Raw genomic sequence first — 18,925 nt, 5'->3', positions numbered from 1 at the left:
ACTAGTATTCAGCTTAAAGTAAACTAGGTTAATTAGGTCAGTTAGACAAGTTAGGCTGATTAGGCAAGTTATTTTGAACTTAAAATAGCTTTTAAAAACTGCTTTCATTCTAGCCGAAATAAAACAACTTTCTCTAGAAGAAAAAATATTAACGGAAATACTGTGAAAAATTTTCTTCCTTTCTCTGTTAAACATCATTTGGGAAATATTTGAAAAAGAAAAAAATTAACAGCAGCTTATAATCTCACTTCAAAGTTGTATGAATGTGAATTGTATTTTTTTTTTCTGCATTGATTTATTAAAAATAATGTTTTTTAACATTGACATTCAGGACTAATAATACGAACAATCCATGACAAATTTTTTCATTAAAAAACACCAGCGGCATTATGGAAAAGTCCTAAAAAATACTATTTTTTATGTATTTATCATCAAAACTAATGTTGGTAAAGAAATAAACATCAGTTCAACTGTGAAACGTCTTCAAACTGACACACTACCGAAATAACAAACAGATTTGGAGCACACGTTTCACTCCAAAAAAATGATAATTCAAATTAAGAAAAGGAAATGGCAACTTTGATACAGTTTGATTCTGCCAGCTTTGCAGAAGTATGACCAGCACAGGAAGCTCAGAGATCATTAAAACATGTCCTTTGAAGAGTTTCTCTATGATCTCGTAAGCGTTATTTCTCGTTATTCGCCTCTTTAATCATGGCAATCCTCCAAACCACAAATTCCTGCCAAAGTAAATGAGCACCATTTATTAGTGTCTTGACAAAGCAGCTTATGAGGAAAACTTCTGCTCAGGCGGCCGGCAACATTCTACTGACATGGAAAGTAACGCAAAATGAGATGACAGGTTAACTCCTGAGGCTCCAATAAAATCGAATTTGCTAGTGGCTGCTTGTATTGCGGCTGATCTTTTCTGTCACAATGAGGAATTGGGCAGATGCGGGAGACAGCTGTAAGTGACATGGCCTTTAAATTCAGGGGCTTGTGAGCACCCGAGTCCTGTCTGTCTCCTCCGGCCCAAGACATGAGAAACAGCTCTGCCTTGGCCACTAAATACACTCAAGCGCTGCTAGCTAGTGGGGGAATTCACAAACCTTATGAGTGTTGCCTTGTGCCATTTGTCATGTCTGGTAACTGCAATCTAGCAATGTCTCAGACATGTGTGGCAATGAGTTAGAACATGTAAAACTTTAGATATTTTATTTTTTTAACTGTACATTGTTTCGTAGAAGGGTATAGAATGCTAATAACAAAGTTTAATGACAAACTTTGATGCTCACTTGAAAAAAAACTGAAGAAACTATTAAAGAAATTAGTTAATAAACAAAACATGTTTTAGAATGGCTTAGCACACTATTATAGCATGATTTAGTCCAATATTTGTTTCAGCAATTTTCTCAGCATGTTTTAGAACATCCCTGACAGGGTGCTAGCACATAGTTAACATTTTTTAAAGTGTATTTTACATGTTATTAGCATGACATAACAATGCTTATATCTTCATTCATTCATTTTCTTGTTGGCTTAGTCCCTTTATTAATCCGGGGTCGACACAGCGGAATGAACCGCCAACTTATCCAGCAAGTTTTTATGCAGCGGATGCCCTTCCAGCCGCAACCCATCTCTGGGAAACATCCACACTGTAAAAAGTGCAACACTCACAAAGTTGGTTCTATCTACTTTAAATAATTGCAATCTAGTTAATTTTATTTGTTTTATACCAAAAAAATAAAATTTGCTTCCTCTTTACTTAAAATATATCAGTTTTTATATAACTGTATATTTTGAATAAAACTAATGCAATTTATTTGAGTAGATTTTTTTACGTGGTTATTGTGTAGAATAAATGTTATAAAAGTGAGTTGACACAGACAATTTATTAGAGCAGCTGTCGATGTGGGCAGGTGTTCATAAAACGTGATTTTAATAGTTTGGCGTGACTCCTTTTTCATTGCCCGGGATTTAGCAGGCAGACGCAGCTTCTGCAATGGTCGACATTAACTGCTCCCAGCAGCGGATCTGATTAACACGGTAAGTTGCAAATGTAGCCGAATGATAATTGTAAAGTCATGCAAAACTGCTGTCTTCGCTAGGCAGGAGAGGTTTTAGCTTTGTAAATTGTACTGTAGCCTTAGGTATGTTAACAGTTAGACTGCTCTCACATGGAAAGCTAAGTTGGCTAACGCTAACCAACGCTAGTTTATGCTAACGATTAAAAGTGATATTATTGAGAAAAATAGTGAAAGTAGTTTTAAAACAAATAGTAGGTATAACTAACGTTACAGAACCGATTAACAAGGTCACTGGTGGGCGGTCGGGCTGTGGGGGTTCAGTTTGTTAGCGCTAACTTAGCTAAAGTTAGCTCACCTAAGTTATAGCAGCACATTGAGGATGGATATTAAATGCAGAAACATATGCAACAGTTAAGTAGTTTGTGTTTAACGTAAGAGAAAGTACAACTTAAAGTTTGTGTTTTACAGATTTATTCCATAAGTTTTTTTTAATGCTGCATAGTGAATAAATTACAGATTTACAATTTATTTTAACTTAAATTACATTTACTGATGTTTACAGAACCATTTAAACTGTATGCACCTCATTCTAAAATGCATGTTCTTGGTCTTTAGATACCAAAGTGATTTTGTTACCTGTGGATCTTCAAACTTCACATCCAGGTAAGAAAAACATTAGATACAACTACAGCTATAATTGTTTGCAGGTAAGTAAAACATTGGTAAAATTGCAAACAATAGTGGGCTCCATAGAATTAACCTACATTTGATATCTGAAGATTTTTTTTATGTGTGCAACAGTAAAAACAGTAAAAAAAAAATATCCTAATGCAGTTTCTTATTATCTGTCAGTCTTTCAATAAAGCTAACTGATAACACTAAATCACTGAACTGTCATTTGCCAGTCACATTAAATTTATAGAAAAAGTCAATTAAATGTAGCTTTAGCAAAAAATTAATGTAAACCTTAATGTAATTTGTAAAATGGCAATGTATTTATTTATTTATTTAATAGAATTTGTATTATGACGTGCAAAGTTTGGTGCAAAATGAAGATGACGATTAAATTATAGAATTTGTATTCTATAATTTTCATATAGCCATTTTCAAACAGTTTTAATATCTAAATTGCATGCACATTCTTATGCTTTATAAGTTGCCAAACTTACTAAAGGTAACTTACTAAGGTAATTTTTAACTGATAAACTAAGGTGTTTCATCCATGCATCATTCTCACTGCACTTTTGTAACTTCACTTGTAGTTATTTCCTATTCAGTATTTAGCTATTTAATGTTGTTTGGTATCAACCACCTAAACTCCTTTCTCTTTTTGTCTCTACCAATAGAGTTGTGAGGAATCAGAGGTGCATGCAGCTGCCCACAAGAAAAATTTGCCATCAGCCCAACACAGTTTGGATTATCATAGGACTGTCAGAGGTTTGCCAAACCTGTCAAATGCATGATGGCTCCTGTTTGGACTTACCGATGTCCTCGACTTCAAGTATCCATCAAAACTGTATACATTTGAGATATATCAGAGACTCTTTGTGGGGCTGGACATTATGCATCCTAAATCTTCATCAAAATATGCAAATCTCCTCACTGAGTTGCCTTAGATGATTTCTCAATAGGATCTGGTATTATTAATGTTTTTATTTATGTATTGTGTATGTGTAGCCACATTAATGGCCTATTTTGTAGTCACTATTAAAAGGAACATTGATTGATATTGAATACATGTTATGGTCTTTAATCCATCTTCCCATTCTTATTTAATTGTTATTGACAGGAAAGTCTGTTTATCTGTTTTTCCTAGTGTATATTGTGCTTACAATATAGAAACGAAGATTTATTTTCTAAGGTTACAGCCAGAAGTTAATTGAATTAATTTTAAATCAAATATGCATGGTTAATTTTATTTAGATAATTAAGTTCATAATACTTAATTAAAATAAGTACAGTCAACATATAGCAATGTATAAGTAAGTTAAGTTTAACAAAAAAAGTAAGTTTATCTGATTTGAGTAATTTTAGAAATATTAGTTGGCTCAACTTAATTTTATTGCATTTGTTTTAAGCAATGTTTTAGTGTTTAAAATACTTAAAAAAAGGCTGGAAGTTGAATCAACCTAAAACGTCCGATGCAACCACTTGCCTCACTTTTTATAAGTTAGATCTAGGTAACATTTTTTACAGTGCACACACTATGGACAATTTAGCCTACCCAATTCACCTGTACCACATGTCTTTGGACTGTGGGGGAAACCGGAGCACCCGGAGGAAACCCCCGCGAAGGCAGGGAGAACATGCAAACTCCACACAGAAACGCCAACTGTGCGGAGGTTCGAACCAGCGATCCAGCGACCTTCTTGCTGTGAGGCGACAGCACTACCTACTGCGCCACTGCCTCGCCTGCTTGTATCTTATTAATATATTTTAGTACACTGCTAGCTTTTTAAAGTCAAATTTTTAGCATGTTTATTGCATGTTGTAGCATGACATTAGGACATTGCTAATAAGTCTCCAACAGGTTACTTGAATGTAGTTATTAGCATGTTTTTGCAGACTAATGTGTTGCTAACATGTTTTAACATTTTTAATAATATAACTATAGCACATTACTAGAATCTTACAAATATATTTTAGGATACTGCTAATATGATTTAGGAAGCAGTTAGCATGGTGTTAACATGGTGTTCATGTTCCTTGCATGTTAACCATGTTGTTAACAAAGTTAACAAGTTTGTAGCATACATGATGCTGCACTTTGATTCACTTTTGTTTCTTGACATTTTGCCTGCCAAGAGCATGATCAAAATATATTATATTGCACAAGCATGAATTACCATGTCAGTATTACCACGCATATAGCTTGTTTACCATGCTTCTAACATGTTTGGAACACGCAACCCAGGCTCATTCTGAAAACGTACCACTTTATACAGTTGAAGTCAGAATTATTAGCCCCTCCTTTGAATTTTCTTTCTATGTTAAATATTTCTCAAATGATGTTTAACAGAGCAAGAAATTTTTTACAGTATGTCTAATAATATTTTCTGATAATATCTTCTCCCGTAAATCCATCAGAGGCCACTGTTGACTGACTGACTGACCGGTCAACTAACCAACCATCCCCCTTCCTTAAACCCAACCAATAGTATTTTAAAAAGCACTGATTTTTACCACATTCTCACCCTGTTATTTACTTGTTTATTTTATTTTTTGGTTTCTTTTTTGTCTTATCTGCTTTCTGGAAGCATTTTTCACTGAACTCGAACGCCGTTGTCGTGGTCATCTCCTCTCTGCGTCTCAAGTCCACTGACATACATGGTAAACTAACAGGATGAACTGGTAACAGCCGGAAAGCTGTCCGTACGGAGGTAAGTGGTCAGCAGGGAAGAGCGAAAATGAACAGTGTCATACCGCCCTGTAGCGTTCATTAAAAAAATTAAATGCAGCCATACATACTTCTGGCTACATAGATCACAATCTCCACAAATGTATATTGGGCTACGTTTTCAGAATGAGCCTATGTTGGGAACATGACTACATTGAACTAGCATGTATTAAACATGTTTGGCATTTCTAATAGCATGCTTCTAAGATGTTGCTAGATTTCTAACACATTGCCAACACGTGTAAGTTTCAAAGTTTTAATGTGATTTAATATGTTCCTACAATGTTTTAAAATACTGACATTTTAGTACTGTTTTTAAACATGCTTTATTATATTGTTACCAACGTTATCACGCTGCTAACATGAATGACCATACATATAGGTAAGATATTATGCACAATTTAAATGACTAAAAACTGTGACACCACTGAAAATCTGTTATAGTTTTATAATATTAGGCCACTCCGCGGCCACTTTAAAAGTTAGACCTTGCTTTTGCATTCAGAACTTGCTAAAAGTGCTAAAACATTCTTCAAGGATTTTGGATCAAATTGATTTGACAGCATCACTTAGGTCCTGCAGATTTGCCTGCTGCACATCCATGATGTGAACATTTATTTCCAGCACATCCCAAAGATGCTCTATTGGACTGAGACTGTTTGACTGTGAAGGCCATTTGAGCACAGTGAACACATTGTCATGTTCACCGAACCACTTTGAGATCATTTGAGCCGAGAACACTGGTAATAAAGGGATGGACATGGTCAGCAATAATACTTTGATAGACTGTTGTTAAAACAATGCTCATTTGGTCCTAATAGGCTTAAAATGTGACAGGAAAATATTTCCTACACCAGTATGCCACAAACAGCATCATGAACCAGGATGCAGCACTCATTGCTGTTAACAACAAATTCGGACCCTACTGTTCAAATGTCACATCAGCCATTGGGACACATCAGACCAGGGGTGTCCAAAGTCAGTCCTGGAGGGCCGGTGTCCTGCTGACTTTAGCTCCAACTTGCTTCAATACACCTACCTGGAAGTTTCTAGTATATCTAGTAAGAGCTTGATTAGCTTGTTCAGGTGGGTTTGATTAGGGTTGGAGCTAAACCCTACTAGACCATACAACCTATTTACAATCTTAAATTGTCAAATTCTTTGTGGGCTTATGTGAATTGTTCCCTTAATTTGCTGACAGGAGTGTCACCTGTGTCCTTTCTGCTGGTGTAGCTCATCTGCTTCAAGGTTTTGGCAATTCTGCAGAATTCACCAATAACCATGTTTAAAGTCAGTCACTTAAATGATGCTTTGTGTGAACTTCAGCAGCAGATAATTTTGACCATGCCTACATGCCTTTATTTGCTGTCCTGTGATTGACTGATTCATGCATAGCAAGCATTACAACATGTGCACCTAAATTGTGAGTATTTTATTAGTATTGTATTTTTTAAAAGTTATATCAATACTTCAATTCCTTCAGTGCTAAAAAAGATCTAACCAAATGTTTTTACCCTATAGTTTGACTGTTATTAAATGTCATTCTAACAGGAAGTACATATTTGGAAAAGACCTCAATTTTGGTGACCTGCGAGAGGTTAATTCGATTCTTTTAAGCAGGATGTAATTAAATGTTTAACACTATCAGGGTGTGTGCCACCTGATAAGTCCCTCGTCTCGCTCATTTCTGAGGCAAGTTGTTTAGTGTTGTTGCCTTCTGATCAATGGGCAAATCAATGGGCTGATTTTTTTTCCACAAGGCTTAATTTTGACTGTCACTTTGATAAACGAAAGCAAGTGGAATGCCTGAAGTCTGTGGTTAAAGTGGACACAATAAACAGTTTGTGCCATTCAGTGCCTGCCACTCTATGATTATCATACATGTTAAATGTACTATTAAGAAATAACCCTGATTTCCTTTTCCGCAACAGTGGATATGGTGCATTAATAATTTAGCTTGCTTCACTGAACGTCATAACTGCGCTGATTCAAAACAAACCTGTTACCATAATTTATGAAAGTAATTAGTAACAGTCAGTTGTTTAGCTATGGGCTACCAATCATGCAGCCTTTTGCGCAGTGTATTTTTTTCTAGACTTTGAATTGTTTTCAATTTTTCATATAAACTTTGAATGAATGTGCACTTTTCTGATTTCTTTAAGGGAATGGATACACGTATGGGTTTTTAAGATCTTTCAGATTTTCATATGAATACAAAATGACAATGGGAAATGTTACAGAGAGCAGCAGCTCATTCTGTAGTTTCTGCTCTTACAGCAGGAAAAATACACCAAATGATGTGGGCTTGTGTTATATAACCCCTCTGGTCTACTCAACACTTCATGCGCTGGGGTACGGGATTCAAATGGGCAGTTTTAACATATCCTTTAGTGTCTGTAGAGCACGATTTAGACACTCAGTTCTCACCAGCTGGCCTCCATTACACCAAAGTCCCTTTAAGGCAAGTCATTTCACTCGACAGCCATCTTTGAAAGGCCTCTTGGGCAGTATGCCCGGGCATACTGTCTGAATGGGGAAACATCAAATTATCCAAAATTGCTTGCCAAGCTTATGATAAAATTTCATATTAGGAATCACCAAAACAAAAAAATCAAACAACTGTGTCTTTAGTTTCATTTCTAAACATTTTAATTACACAAAATCTGCAGAAACTCAAGGCTGGTTTAAGCCCCTCCCTTAGAGATTCGTTAGTCTATAGCAATCACTGATTTGCTCCTGTACTAGTAGGTGGGGTTTCATTCGACATGTTGACAGTTACACTTTTCCCATTTCAAAGCTATACGAGTGACACATCTTTTGTATTCTATTGTCTTACATTCACCCCCCTTGACAACAATCCCATCCTGGTCACGTCCCAACATAACCTCTATGGTTATACTCAAGCTGCACCAAACAGGACTCAAACCAGTGACTCCCACATGGCAAAAGAGCCATTTATTTAACAAATACCTTGAAGACTGCAGCTTAGAAAGCCTGTCTCTAGTCAACTTTTAAAGAGTTTAACCAGTTCTCAATAGCTGAACTCATTTTTAATAGGATATGTGAAATGTTCATCACATCAGTGTGAGTCAGGCAGTTTTGAGGGCAGTGCGAGTGGAGCGAGGACAGTGAAACGAGTGTTATTGACATTTGTGTGACACATAGGACCTGAGTCCAGTGAAAACGGTGCAGAGGAAATATAAAAAAGCATTGATGACAGCAAAGGATGAGATAAAACGTCTTTGACAATGTTGTTTTGTTCCTGTTTGTGTAGCAGTCGTCTACGAGGCATGCTGTTTTTATTTGTATTGTTCATTTATTATTTATTATTGTTTTTACATTATCAACATTAAATGTTCGTTGGTTGACAGTGAGCTGTAAGCTTCAGTTATACGAACTAGCCACCAAGCTCATTCTGTTACAGTCAATCAGAATGTTTATAGGTGCATTCTAGAAGTTGTATATGTGGCAGGTTTGTAGTTCTCCAGCGATCCGCAGTAGTTAAATCGCTGGAGAACAACAAATCTGCCACATATATGAACTACAGCTTCCAAAATGCACCTTACACACGCACGCACGCACGCACACACACACACACACACACACACACACACACACACACGCACACCAGTTCCTGATCACAATTGATTGCAATCATTGGGGATCTGGACTAGGTGTGTGGGTGAAGTTCATGATGCCATTTGTAGTTCATTAAAGTGGCTGAATTGTAGCCTAAGTGAAAGTGAATGTTCTCCGGCGATCTAAGAGGTTTGGATTGCTAGTGATCGTGACATACTCAGAGAACTAAATTTCCCTCTCAGGCCATTTTTCATGATGATTTTTTATGATGCATTCACACGGTCACTAGAACTTATGAAGTGATGTAAACTGGCAGATTGTGACATATAACCTTGCATTTAACACCGTGACAAATGTAGGTACGTTAGTTATGCAACATTACAACTTGAAGAGTTACAGGCATTGAGGCTAAGAAAAGAACACAATGCCACACACAAATCAACAGGTACATGCTTTTAACTGTCTTTATATATGTATTGTAACACTTTAAAATACTGTGCTGGTGTTTCATATGAGAACTGCCCAATCGACAGACACTAGTGGACAACCAATGTGTCACCAGAAGTTCATTTTGTTATGGATTAGCCCAGAGGTGTTAAACCCAGTTCCTGGAGGGCTGCATCTCCGCACAGTTTAGTTCCAACCCTAATTAAACACACTTGATCAAACTAATTGAGTCCTTCAGTTTGGTTTGAAACCTACAGGTGAGCTTGTTGAAGCAGGGTTGCAACTAAACTATGTAGGGCTGCGGCCCTCCAGGAACTAAGTTTGACACCCCTGGGTAAGACACAACTCTGAGCTAGGAACTAATTTAGCTTCCTCAAATAAGCTTTCCTTTAATTTAATTACCCGGTTGCTCTGATGTGAACACAACAAACAACAACAAAAAAAAGAAGAAAAAAACAATTCTCCCAATAGTTCTAGGAACTATAAAAGTTCCTTTTGTTACACAATTATTTTGTTCTGCAGGAATGCAAATCTCTGCAATTGTGTAGCCGTTGAATTTACAGGACATCCCTAGCAAATGTAAATGTAGCCTTCAGCCCAATCATATCTCTCTAATTTGAGAGGGCACTGTAGTGAAGTTTAGAGTACTTCACATTACTAATTTCACATTACATTTCTGCAGAACAGTATAAGGGCTTTTATAGTTCCTAGAACTATTGAGAGAATTACCTTTTTCTTATCTTCTTTTTTGTTGTTGTTGTTTGTTGTGTTAACACCAGGGGAACTGGGTGATTTAATTAAAGGAAAGCTTATTTAAGGGAGCTAAATTAGTTCTTAGCTTGTCAATTGTACAGGACATCCCTATCAAATGTAAATGTAGCCTTCAGCCTAATCATTTCTCTGTAATTTGAGAGAGCACTGTGGTGAAGTTTAGAGTACTTCACTAAATCACATCGTGCGTCACATTTAACCTGTTGAGCATAGCTTATTTATCGCTAATAGACTGTAACCGTGGATTTAGACGTCTTCACAATGTATGAAGTGCAGAAAGATTGATGGGTTAATCATGGGGGAAAGCTTGGTATGTCAAAAACTGCAGGGGTTATGGGACTGGGGATGAAGTTTGGGAGGTTGAGATGGGACTTGGGGTTTTTGGAAGACAAGCAGACGTAGTCAGACATAAGCGGATCTCAAGGAGACAAATGGGAATCAAGTCATGCCCCATAGCGAAGAGTGAATATGGCAGTGGAACAAGGGTAAGATTTTAAACCCCTTAACTCAACACTCACTGCAGTGCCAAAAATAGCTGATGGTTTGTTCGTTGCACTTGCGGTGAAAACACCCTGTTTCCAAGGCCCTAGGCAAATGTCTCTGGCAGATTTGTGTGATTTTATAGCTAGCTCATGGATGACGACCATCCTTTTGATAATCACTGGTAAATATTCAGTGGTCTAAACAGTTGCTACTTGTAGATAAAGAGGTGGTCCACTAAGATATCATATTTTAAACTTTAATTCATGTGTAATGAACTAAGAGCTTTATTCAAAAATAAATTAAAGAAATAGTTTTTTTAATGTTGTGTGTGAACACAAACAACATCTCTGAATGTAATATGTTCTATGCAAAGGGAGACATTGGCTTTTACATAGTTAGCTAAGCAAAGCCTAGATCGAACAAAGTTTGGGGACTACAAAAAAATACATCCGGGCAAGTGAGATTACAAGGGCTTCCGGTTACGCGCACCCTGCACAGTAATGGGGCATGACCAGAGGCGCTGTATTGCTGTAATGTTGCAGAGAAAGCTAAAATGCAGTCAAAACGCTGCAATTTCCATAGAGCATGTTCTGTTTCTGTATTTGAGTTTCCAAAGGACAAAGGACAGCTGCCAGAATCTCTCCTAGTTCAGTGCTGGATTCAACTAAAACTCCTCCAACCGACTGTGGATTGTGAGCCACAACCTGTAAGGTATTTTTTATTTGTTAAAATTCATCAATTACATACATAGTCTCTAGCGTTAACAGTATGTTGTAGTGAGGACGAAAATAAGGATGTAAACAATGGGAAATGCTGTTTGCCACCGCTAACAATACTTCAAACCCCTATAAACCCCCACAATCTTCAGCAGCGCTGCAGTGTCTCTCTATGCAGCCGCTTTCCCTGCATTCTACATCTCAAATAACAAACTCGCAAAAGAAATGTGAACATTTTACATTACTTACACATGCATATAACCCGAATATATGTGAAAGACACCTGTCAGATTTTATTTGAGAGAGCAGGCGTGAGGTTCAGCTATGTGCTCTTCATGTTCTGTCTGATTTAGGCTCAAACTGATATGGCTAACAGCTACTCTCTCTGACTGACTGTTTACACATCGCAAAAATGAAGGCATGATGCTTTTCCTGGTGACATGGAGCCAATCCGCGAATCACAGAACACATCATGTTAACTGACCAATCAGAGCCTGTTGAGGGTGGGCCTTTTTTGAGAAACTAGGAAATATGATAGTCGTTTCCATGTTAGTTGAATAGCTGTATATAATCAAAGAAAGATATACGAAAAAAATAATATGATTTTGTACAAGTGAAGCATGAGCACACATTGCTTTGCATCTTAGAAACACAACCAAGCCTTAAAAATCCACTGTGGACCACTTCTGTGAACTCTGACTAAACAAGAGAGTGATTGCATTTAATAAAGCTCCAAAAATCAAAACCGAGAGTCACGTTGAGTGTGATTGTTTGTGATATCATGTGCATGTGAATCTTAAGCTTATCTGGTGTATATATTTTTAATGGGGGTTTGGAAACATGTTGCACACATGAGAATGGTTTTCATTCACCCATAACCTCTATTTCCGATCCATTCAAGAAGAACAAGTTTGCTCACCACATTGTTTGATTTATAAACTCATTGGCAGGGGTTATAGGCCAGATCTTTCCAGTTAGTTTATTCCCACTACACATTATTTTGTTCTATATACATTCTCATTTAGAACGTAGGGAATTTTCCATCAGAAAAAAATACAAAAGTGAATTACAAGGTGTTTTTAAAAAGCTCTCAGCTATTTTTAAAACAGAACTAGAATATTGACTGAATAATAATAATAAAAAAACCTTGGTGTGTTTGCCATTGATCGGTTAGGTTTTGATATAAATGTAGACTAAAGAGAATGAGTCATATGCCTCACACCCGTTGATAAAGGGTCCTGTTGGGAAATTAAAAAGCATCACCTTTAGATAGAACTCTTTTGCCGGTTAATCCCAGGCATATAGCATACAGGAAATGCACTTTATATCCACAAATGAATCTAACACCCTAAATATGTGTTCCTCAAATTCACGGATAATGTGAATGTTGTTGGGCAGAAATTATTTGATCTGCTCGTGCACAAATAGCCTATCAAATTCAACCTCATAATAATGTCCTCTACACATGACGTTACAGATGGGCAAAAATATTAACCTATTACATCTATCCTAGAACAAGTTTCATTGGAAAACTTGTTTCTATTTTTATGAAATAAAAATCCCCATTCACTTTCCAGCGAGGCTTAGATAAGTCTAGACAAGCTTAAATAGCTGGGTGTCTACACTTTCAGAGTGCAGATGGCTCCTGGCCCCTAGCAATTAAACATAAACGTGAAAATTATTACGTTTTTTTTCTTGAAACCTTTAATAAGCAACTTCCTCTCGAGTCCTCATGTGAAGTTTCTGAAAAGTTTAGGTATTTTACAGCTGAAAGAATCAATTACTTCACATTTAATTATGCAACCAGATCATTTTCGTTAACGTTGATGAATGCATTTCAAATTAAACGTTGGGTAAAGATACATCTGGTATAATTACTGTAACATTAGGAGCCCCCTTACATCCTCGCATGAGGGAAGCATCTGTATTTATATTCTGATGTGCAGAAATGATTCATTAACACTGTATATAACACACACACACAAAATAGAATTAAACAGTCATACAGACAGATTAGAAATAGACAGACAGAGAGATGGACAGGTGTATAGGTAGATAGATGAATGATTGATAAGACAGGCAGAAGTTAAATATCAGATTTTAAATATTCATTCATTCACTTTTTTTGGCTTAGTCCCTTTATTAATCAGGGATCGCTACAGTGTATTGAACCGCCATCTAGCATATGTTTTACGCAGTGAATTCCCTTCCAGCTGCAACCCATCACCTGGAAACACCCATACACTCTTGTTCACACACATATACTACGGACAATTTAACTGGCCCAATTCAGCTACTGCATGTCTTTGGACTGTGGGGAAAACCAGAGCACCCGAAGGAAACCCACACCAACACAGGGAGAACATGCAAACTCCACACAGAAACGCCAATTGACCCAGCAGAGGCTCAAACCAGCGACCTTCTTGCTGTGAGGCAACATCGCTACTTACTGTGCCATCGCACAGCCAGATTTTAACTATATTTTATGTATTTTAATTATTTTATTTAATATATTTTACATTTGTTCTGAAGCACAATATGAAACTTAATTTTTTTTTTTAGAAAACTAGCACTGATCATGATTTAAGCACTTTCAGATCTTCCCAGTTATTGTTTTTTATTATGACAGCTGGAGGTTAACCCTGTTTTAATGTCAGTCTAACTTTCCAGATTTGCAAGATTGTGAGCCACTCTAAAGTGACTGAAATGCCCCGAGAGCAGGTTTCTCAGATGAAGGCCAAAAGCGACAAGCATTTCAGCCACAGAAAAAGAAGTTGCTCATTCTAGATTTGATTTCTATAGCATTTCCACAAATGTTACTCCCTTATTCAAATCCACCTCCTAAAAAGAGGATTGTATATGAAATACAAATGCTCTGAGCAGGGTAAAGGATCTGCAATGTCTAAACCTGTATCAGCAGAAAGTATCAAATGACTGGACAAACTTTTTCTGTGAAGCATCAATGTCTTTGAAGCAAACCGTCCATTGGACATTATTCCATAGGGTGCTAAAACAGGTTTTTAGCAAGGCAGGACCTTGTTTTTTTGTCATTCATTAATAGCTGCTTTAATTAAAGACTGTCCCGACTGTTTTTAAGCATGCTGTGTTCAGGCCTCTTCTCAAAAAACTCAATCTTGATCCTGCGGTTTTGTAAAACTTTAGACCAGTGTCTCACCTGTATACCCTTTTTATCCAAGGTTTTAGAAAAAGTCATTTTAATACAGCTGCACTCCTTTCTTGAAAGAAATCACTTCTTTGAGAAATTCCAATCAGTCATAGTAGTGAATCTGCTCTGTTCAAAGTTCAAAATAACATTCTGCTGTCCCTTGATGCTAAAAAGCCTGAAAAAAAAAATCTGTGAAAAGGCAGCTCAGAGTCCTGATATCAACCTGATTGAAAAAACTCTTAGTGACAAAGTTCTGGTTAAGAAACTACAGTCAATGAAGAAGTGCAGATCAAGATCACAGCAGACCAGAGAGAGAGAGAGACTACTGATGTCCAGCGAGAGACTAGTGATGTCTGTGATGTCCAGTTATGTCTGTGAGAGACTGCTGTCCAATAAAGGACTTGTGATGTCTAGTGAGAGACTAGTGATGTCTGTGATTCCCAATGAAGGACTAGTGATGTCCAGTGAGAGACTATTTATGTTTGTGATGTCCAGTGAGAGACTAGTGATGTCTGTGAGAGACTGATGTACAATAAAGGACTAGTGATGTCCAGCAAGAGACTATGTCCAGTGAGACACTAGTGATGTCCAGTGAGAGACTAGTGATGTCCAGTGAGAGACTATTTATGTTTGTGATGTCCAGTGAGACACTAGTGATGTCCAGTGAGAGACTAGTGATGTCCAATGACAGACTAGTGATGTCCAGCAAGAGACTAGTGATGTCTGTGAGAGACTGATGTACAATAAGGGACTAGTGATGTCCAGCAAGAGACTAGTGATGTTTGTGAGATACTGATGTACAATAATGGAGTAGTGATGTCCAGCGAAAGACTAGTGATGTCCAGTGAGAGACTAGTGATGTCTGTTAGAGACTGATGTACAATAAAGGAATAGTGATGTCCAGCAAGAGACTAGTGATGTCCAGTGAGAGACTAGTGATGTCTGTGAGAGACTGATATCCAATAAAGAACTAGTGAAGTCCAGCGAGAGACTAGTGACGCCTGTGACGTCCAATGAAGGACAAGTGATGTCCAGTGAGAGACTAGTGATGTCTGTGAGAGACTGATGTACAATAAGGGACTAGTGATCACCAGTGAGAGACTAGTAATGTCTGTAAAAAAAATTAGTGATGTCTGTGATGTCCAGTGAGAGGTTAGTGATGTCTGTGAAGTACTGATATCCAATAAAGAATTAGTGATGTCCAGCGAGAGATTAGTGATGGTCAGTGAGAGACTAGTGATGTCTGTGAGAGACTGATGTCCAGTAAAGGACTAGTGATGTCCAGCGAGAGACTAGTGATGTCTGTGATGTCCAGAAAGAGACTAGTAATGTCTGTGAGAAATTAGTGATGTCTGTGATGTCCAGTGAGAGGTTAGTGATGTCTGTGAGGGACTGATATCCAATAAAGGATTAATGATGTCCAGCGAGAGATTAGTGATGTCCAGTGAGAGACTAGTGATGTCTGTGAGAGACTGATGTCCAATAAAGGACTAGTGATGTCCAGCGAGCGACTAGTGATGTCCAGCGAGAGACTAGTGATGTCTGTGATGTCCAATGAAGGACTAGTGATGTCTATAAGAGACCAATGATGTGCAGATGTCTGTGAGAGACCGGTGATGTCTACTGAGAGAAAGTCTATTGATGCCTGTGTGATATCCAGCAATAGTAACATCTTTGAGAGATGTCTCTAAATATATGTATTTATTAATAAACATAAATAATGTGCAGCAACCATCTACAGATGTACCAACGCAAATGCTAATGGCACAGGCAACACCATATTATTAATGAATAATTATTGTTTAATGGTTGAATTATATTATATTATATTATATTATATTATATTATATTATATTATATTATATTATATTATATTATATTATATTATATTATAAACATTACATTCAAATGACATAAATGACTATTCAAATAAAATGTGTTACGTCTCTGTGCAAAGTGTTATGCAATCTGAAACAGCCGTGCATGTTTTCCAAAGTGCTCCAAAGTGTTGAAAAGCAGCTCTTATACAATCAGCAGCGCCTGCAGTTTTTTTATTTGCTCATCTTGTTCTCCACTGAATCCAAACTCGCAGACGGATGTGTCCTTAGTCAAGTTGGAAATAAAACATTCCGGGGGCAACATTAACGCATTTGATGACTTGTCTCCAGCGCATTTACGCAATGAATGATCGCGCTTACGTGCGCAACCAAATCAATGTTAAAGGCGGGGCGACAACAGATCCCATAAATGCATGCACCGTGGAGCACATAAAAGCGTGCAAGACTGTCGAGATGCTTATTTGCGCCAAAACTTTTATTAGAGACGTATATCAGCGTTGCGCGCTCAGGTGCCAAAGCTCCCTGCATTCAGGACCATGGAGAGCTCCAGTCTGAGGATGCGCATGGCAGTGTGCGCGCTGCTGGTCTGCTTGTTGACCGGAGCGAGAGCGAACGAGTCCGAGCCGGAGATTGAAGTGGAACTGGACACAAGAGCCATCAGAGACTTCTACCCCAAAGACCCAAACCTAAACAGCGAAAAACAGCTTGTGAGTGCTGCATCTTTTATTGTGCAGTGGTGCATTTATATACAGTGCTAGAAGTTTTTGTTCTTGCTATGTGAAATGTGGTATGTTATACAGTGACTAAAGAGATTAAAAGGAATCATTTAAACTGTTTTGTTAAACCAGCTCGGGGCTCTGCAAGAAGTTCTGGAAAAGCTGCAGACGAAACGAATTCCACCTTGGGAGAAGAAGTTTGGTCAAGTCCCCATGGTATATTTATGTTACATATTTTATTCATAATTAGCATATAACTGCATGTAGATTGTTTTGGCTACATGGCCATTGTACTGGCACTGCGCTTTTGTGTGTACATTTAAGCCGGTAACATCTAATTTAACAAGTTTTAACCAACCTAAACTCATTAATTTATACCAATACAATGTTTATATTACTTAAATCGGGGATAAATTACTATTTAAGGCGAAATTTCCACATTTTTACATGTATTTGCAATGTGTTTTGGATATTCCAATGCTTGTTAGGCAGTTGATAAATCGATTTCTTTAATAATAAATCATATTGTTGGATGCAGCTCTCTAATATTTTACGATCTAATTTTTTCCACGTATATGCCAATAAACAAGTGCGCTTTTACGCGCTCACGCAACTGTTCACAGGTTACACGATCTTTAATAATTGATAAACACTTTTTCATTGTTGAATGTTCATATATTTTCAGATAGATAGATAGATAGATAGATAGATAGATAGATAGATAGATAGATAGATAGATAGATAGATAGATAGATAGATAGATAGATAGATAGATAGATAGATAGATAGATAGATAGATAGATAGATAGATAGATAGATAGATAGATAGATAGGATATTCTATAAACAAGTGCGCTTTTCAGTAATCTGATCTCTGCTGTTTTCTCTCGCTAGTGTGATTTGGGCGAGCAGTGCGCGATCAGAAAAGGCTCTCGAATCGGCAAGATGTGCGACTGTCCGCGCGGGGCTCTCTGCAACTTTTTCTTGTTAAAGTGTTTGTGATGGAAACACGAATTTCGGAGTGGATTGTAACGGGATTGAGGAAAACCATATGCATTATATATCATAAATGACTACAGTTTTACTTATATTAATATTTTTTTAAGTGAAGAGACTAAAGATACTGAAGCAAAGTTGTAAAGAAATTGTTCTTCAAAAATGTATGTGATGTAAAATGTGATATTGTCTTATTCCATGTTTATCTGCTGTTTTGTGCATTAAAGTGCAATATAACTTGTTTTGTAAAGTTGTCTGTGTATTAGTAACTTTTATATTTGCATATTATGTTTTTTGATAAAAAGACAATAAAAATTATTTTGAAGACCATCAAGACTTTTCTTGCTATGAATAATTCAAGAAAGTTTAAAACTAAAGCCATAAAACAAAACAGCACGAAATCATTATTTTAATTAAACATTTTTAGTTAAATGCAATAAATATAATCAATAAATATAATCCTCATTATTTAAAATTTTATAATAAATATAATTTAAAGTTTATTTTTTTTAGTTAAACTGTACAAATGGGAAATAAAAAACTACATTTAAAATGTAAATGCAACCTATTTTAATATTTCCAATATTAAAGAAAATATTTAAAATATTTCAGACAACACTCAAAATAAGATTTAAAAAATCGACTTATTTTCTCTTGTTGCTGAAACTAATATATATATATATATATATATATATATATATATATATATATATATATATATATATATATATATATATATATATATTTAAACTTGTTTTTAGTATTGATTTTCTTAATAAAGAGTTTGAAC

The 18,925-nt window shown here is 36.6% G+C and overlaps 1 protein-coding gene and 1 long non-coding RNA gene across 2 annotated transcripts; both read left to right on the top strand.

Annotated features, from left to right (window-relative positions):
* Positions 1-1,968: 1,968 nt before the first annotated feature.
* LOC147837686 (uncharacterized) lies at positions 1,969-3,761 on the top strand. The gene is made up of 3 exons (XR_015526456.1): positions 1,969-2,046; positions 2,643-2,690; positions 3,374-3,761. It is a non-coding gene; the product is annotated as an uncharacterized LOC147837686 (long non-coding RNA).
* A 13,107-nt stretch (positions 3,762-16,868) lies between these two features.
* On the top strand, positions 16,869-18,465 carry cart2 (cocaine- and amphetamine-regulated transcript 2). The gene is given in 3 exon segments (NM_001017570.3): positions 16,869-17,131; positions 17,273-17,356; positions 18,034-18,465. Coding segments are annotated over 3 exon segments (363 nt in total). The 5' UTR covers positions 16,869-16,960; the 3' UTR covers positions 18,142-18,465.
* Positions 18,466-18,925: the final 460 nt, after the last annotated feature.

This window comes from Danio rerio, chromosome 25 (assembly GCF_052040795.2).
Source record: "Danio rerio strain M-AB ecotype USA chromosome 25, GRCz13ab, whole genome shotgun sequence".
Lineage (NCBI taxonomy): Eukaryota > Metazoa > Chordata > Actinopteri > Cypriniformes > Danionidae > Danio > Danio rerio.
Note: the sequence above shows the minus strand (reverse complement) of the source record. Positions and strands in the feature narration are given on the sequence as shown.